Source organism: Leptosomus discolor, unplaced genomic scaffold, assembly GCF_034619465.1.
Source record: "Leptosomus discolor isolate bLepDis1 unplaced genomic scaffold, bLepDis1.hap2 HAP2_SCAFFOLD_182, whole genome shotgun sequence".
Classification (NCBI taxonomy): Eukaryota; Metazoa; Chordata; class Aves; order Leptosomiformes; family Leptosomidae; genus Leptosomus; species Leptosomus discolor.
The window spans coordinates 1-5,000 of record NW_028237774.1 but is presented as its reverse complement, the minus strand read 5'-3'; the positions used below and the strand labels follow the sequence as shown (position 1 = coordinate 5,000).

At 69.4% G+C, this 5,000-nt stretch overlaps 1 protein-coding gene across 1 annotated transcript in view; it reads left to right on the top strand.

The window, feature by feature from the left end:
* Positions 1 to 4,994, top strand: part of LOC147412812 (rho GTPase-activating protein 30-like) — a gene marked incomplete at its 3' end in the record, with an annotated part of 13,832 nt that extends 8,838 nt beyond the window's left edge. Inside the window, exons 10-12 of the mRNA XM_086480991.1 lie at positions 1,012 to 1,440; positions 2,616 to 2,824; positions 3,825 to 4,994. Coding sequence (XP_086337117.1) covers positions 1,012 to 1,440; positions 2,616 to 2,824; positions 3,825 to 4,994 — 1,808 coding nt within the window. The remainder of the gene's footprint in view (positions 1 to 1,011; positions 1,441 to 2,615; positions 2,825 to 3,824) is intronic.
* Positions 4,995 to 5,000: the final 6 nt, after the last annotated feature.

The following is a 5,000-nucleotide window of genomic DNA, read 5'->3' as shown; positions in this document are numbered from 1 at the left end:
GGAGGAGTGGGGATGGAGAAGATGGTGGAGGGATGGGGATGGAGAAGATGGTGGAGGAATGGGGATGGAGAAGATGGTGGAGGGATGGGGATGGAGAAGATGGTGGAGGGATGGAGAGGATGGGATGGAGATGGAGAAGATGGTGGAGCGATGGAGAGGCCAGGATGGGGATGGAGAAGATGGTGGAGGAATGGGGAAGGAGAAGATGGTGGAGGAGTGGAGAAGATGGTATGGGGATGGAGAGGTCAGAATGGGGATGGAGAAGATGGTGGAGGAATGGGGATGGAGAAGATGGTGGAGGGATGGGGATGGAGAAGATGGTGTGGGGATGGAGAGGATGGGATGGGGATGGAGAAGATGGTGTGGGGATGGAGAGGCTGGGATGGGGATGGAGAAGATGGTGGAGGGATGGGGATGGAGAAGACGGTGTGGGGATGGAGAGGATGGGATGGAGATGCAGAAGATGGTGGAGGGATGAGGATGGAGAAGATGGTGTGGGATGGAGAGAATGGGATGGAGATGGAGAAGGTGGTGGAGCGATGGAGAGGATGGGATGGGGATGGAGAAGATGGTGGAGCGATGGAGAGGCCAGGATGGGGATGGAGAAGATGGTGGAGGAATGGGGATGGAGAAGATGGTGGAGGGATGGGGATGGAGAAGATGGTGTGGGATGGAGAGAATGGGATGGAGATGGAGAAGATGGTGGAGCGATGGAGAGGCCAGGATGGGGATGGAGAAGATGCTGGAGAGATGGGGATGGAGAAGATGGGATGGGGATGGAGAGGTCAGAATGGGGATGGAGAAGATGGTGGAGGGATGGGGATGGAGAGGATGGGATGGGGATGGAGAAGACGGTGGAGGGATGGGGATGGAGAGGTCAGGCTGGGGATGGAGAAGCCGCTGGGCGCCGCCCCCATCCCCCAGCTCGGCAGCTCCCGCGGTGCCCCCCGGGTGCGGGGACAGGCGACACCCCCAGCCCCTGGCTGACCCTTCCCCCCCCGGCGGGCGCAGACGACCCTCGGCTGAGCCAGAAGCGGTCGGCGAAGCCGCCGCCGCCGCAGCGCCGGGAGAGCTTCGACACGTGCCCCTCGGCGCCGGCGCTGGCCGAGAGCCGGGAGGAGAAGCCGAAGGGGAAGGAGGAGCCGCGGGGCCCCGAGTCGGAGGGCGAAAGCAGCACCAAGTCGGAGCCCACCACCCCCAAAACCGGCCGGGCCTCGCTGGTGGCCACCGGCCGCTCGCCCAAGGCCGCCGGTAGCCGGGCCGAGAAGTGCGTGGGGGTCCACATCTCCGGCCCCTTCTCCGTCACCGTCCCCTTCCACATCACCTCCAACCTCTCCCGCCTGACGCGGGGGCTGCCGTGCCCGGCGCTGGCCCAGGTGGCCACGGGCACAGAGGCCCCCGCCAGCCCCTCGCCGCCCGCCCGCCGCTCCGCCGGGGACCCCGAGGCGTCCCAGCACCGCACTGGTGAGATGGAGGGGACGTAGTGGGGATGGTGGGGACTGGGATGGGGATGGTGGGGACTGGGATGGGGATGGTGGGGACTGGGATGGGGATGGAGGGGACAGGGTGGGGATGGAGGGGACTGGGATGGGGATGGTGGGGACTGGGATGGGGATGGAGGGGACACGGTGGGGATGGAGGGGACTGGGATGGGGATGGAGGGGACTGGGGTGGGGATGGTGGGGACTGGGATGGGGATGGAGGGGACTGGGATGGGGATGGTGGGGACTGGGATGGGGATGGTGGGGACTGGGATGGAGGGGACATGGTGGGGATGGAGGGGACGTGGTGGGGATGGTGGGGACTGGGATGGAGATGGAGGGGACTGGGATGCGGATGGAGGGGACAGGGTGGGGATGGAGGGGACTGGGATGGGGATGGAGGGGACTGGGATGGGGATGGAGGGGACTGGGATGGGGATGGAGGGGACTGGGATGGGGATGGTGGGGACTGGGATGGGGATGGAGGGGACTGGGATGGGGATGGTGGGGACTGGGATGGGATGGAGGGGACTGGGATGGGGATGGAGGGGACTGGGATGGAGATGGTGGGGACTGGGATGGGGATGGTGGGGACTGGGATGGAGATGGAGGGGACAGGGTGGGGATGGTGGGGACTGGGATAGGGATGAAGGGGACTGGGATGGGGATGGAGGGGACTGGGATGGAGATGGTGGGGACTGGGATGGGGATGGAGGGGACTGGGATGGGGATGGAGGGGACAACGGTGGGGATGGTGGGGACAGGGATGGGGATGGTAGGGACACGGTGGGGATGGAGGGGACGTAGTGGGGATGGAGGGGACTGGGATGGGGATGGAGGGGACTGGGATGGGGATGGAGGGGACTGGGATGGAGATGGTGGGGACTGGGATGGAGATGGAGGGGACTGGGATGGGGATGGAGGGGACAGGGATGCGGATGGTGGGGACTGGGATGGGGATGGAGGGGACAGGGATGGGGATGGTGGGGACTGGGATGGGGATGGAGGGGACTGGGATGGGGATGGAGGGGGACTGGGATGGGGATGGTGGGGACAGGGTGGGGATGGTGGGGACAGGGTGGGATCCCCGGGGGTGCCGGAGGGGACACCGGGCTCCATCCCCGCCATGTCCCTCCGCAGGGGAGGGGAAGGCGGAGGCGGAGGGGACCCGGCTGTCCCTGGAGCTGCGGGACTCCTTCGCCTTCCTGGACAGCCAAGAGCCGTGGCTGGAGGGCGGCGGGGACGGGGAGGGGACAGCGGGGTCCCCTCCGCCGGGCCCCGGGCCGGGGGACAGCGAGGGGTTCTCGGCCGCCGAGGAAGGGCTGGAGAGCGGGTTCCTGAACGTGAGCTGGAACGGGCAGCGCCGGGCTGGGGGGGGGGGGTGGGCAGAGGGTCACCTCCGCTGTCCCTGGGCAGGGTGGGGACGGAGGGGACACGGTGGGGACGGAGGGGACAGGGTGGGGATGGAGGGGACTGGGATGGGGATGGAGGGGACTGGGATGGGGATGGTGGGGACTGGGATGGGGATGGAGGGGACAGGGTGGGGATGGAGGGGACAGGGTGGGGATGGAAGGGACTGGGATGGGGATGGTGGGGACTGGGATGGGGATGGAGGGGACAGGGATGGGGATGGAGGGGACTGGGATGGGGATGGAGGGGACTGGGATGGGGATGGAGGGGACTGGGATGGAGATGGAGGGGACTGGGATGGGGATGGAGGGGACAGCGATGGGGATGGTGGGGACTGGGATGGGGATGGAGGGGGACAGGGATGGGGATGGAGGGGACAGGGATGGGATGGAGGGGACTGGGATGGAGATGGTGGGGACTGGGATGGGGATGGAGGGGACTGGGATGGAGATGGTGGGGACTGGGATGGGGATGGTGGGGACTGGGATGGAGATGGTGGGGACTGGGATGGAGATGGTGGGGACTGGGATGGGGATGGAGGGGACAGGGTGGGGATGGAGGGGACACGGTGGGGATGGAGGGGACTGGGATGGGGATGGTGGGGACTGGGATGGGGATGGAGGTGACAGGGATGGAGATGGAGGGGACAGGGATGGGGATGGAGGGGACTGGGATGGGTATGGTGGGGACTGGGATGGGGATGGAGGGGACTGGGATGGGGATGGAGGGGACAGGGATGGGGATGGAGGGGACAGGGTGGGGATGGAGGGGACAGGGATGGGGATGGAGGGGACAGGGTGGCATCCACCCCCTCCCTCCCCAGCACGGGCTCTCGGGGCCGGGCAGCGCTCCGTGCCCGGTGGGGCTGGGGGGTGTGGGGTGGTGGTGTCTCTCCGGCATGGCCGTCACCCTCCTGCCCGTCCCCGTCCCCAGCCGGGGGAGCCCCCCGCGGAGCAGCCCGCCAGCTACCTGTCCATCGAGGAGTGCATGGACGAGGAGATGTTCTTCATGGCGCCCAGCGGCTCCGACACCGAGGACGACCGCGCCGGCGACACCGACTCGGACGACATGTTCCTCAGCGCCCACGACGACCTCAGCCCGTGGGCGGCATCGCTGGAGCCCCTCGACCCGCCGCTGGGTGAGGGGACGGCCCTGGGGAGCCCGGCACCGGCTCAGCCCGGCACCGCCGTGCCGCAGGACAGGTCAACGACGCCGCCGCCGGGGCCGGCAGGGCCGTGCCCCACGGAAGAGGAGGAGGAGGAGGAGGTGGAGGAGGAGGAGGAGGAGGATGCTCTGGGTGAGGGGGAGCACCCCGGGGACCCCGCTGGGGTGCTGGCAGAGGGGGGCGGAGGGGTGGGGGCTGCAGATGGCGGCGCCGGCCCCAGCAGAACTGACTCCAGCGCCGAAGCCGGCCCGGGGGAGGAGGCCGGAGGAGCCGGCGGCCATGCCGGAGCGGGGCCGGTTCCCACCCCATCGGATGGCGAAGAGGATGGAGGTGGCTCCGGTCCCCCTGCCCCAGAGGAGCCCCCCCAGCCTTCCTCGGGGTCCCCTCCAGCCTCCTCACCAGAGGAGCCCCCCCAGGAGCCAGCAGAGCCCCCGGTGCCCGCGTCTGCCCCCGAGGTCGTCGCCCTCCCGGCTTCTGCGGCCAGTGCGGATGGCACCGGGGCCACCCCGGAGCTGCCCGGTGCTCCCCCCGGAGCCCCGGCGCTGAGCCAGGCCGACCCCCCGGGGGAACCGGGGTGCCCCTCGGAGCCCTCGGCCGTGCTGCGGCGCGACGGCAGCGCCCCGGTGCGCCTGGCCGCCCGCGCCGTCAGGGTGCAGCAGGCCCGCTCGGTGCCCGTGGTGCCCCCCAAGCCCCAATTCGCCAAAATCCCCCCGGCCCTGCAGCCCTGGGCGCCCCCGGGGGACGGCACCGCCACGGAGGGGGATGCCCCCGCGCCGCCCCGGCGGCTCCCCGGCCCCGCGGCACCGGAGGGGTCTCCGCCGCCATGCCGGGGCGGCGGGGAGGCGAGGAGAAGGGGCTGGCGGGAGGGCGGCAGCGTGTCCTTCGACGCGGCGGTGGCCGTGGCCGCCGAGCAGCTGCCGGCCCAGGCGCCGGTGAGGAGGATA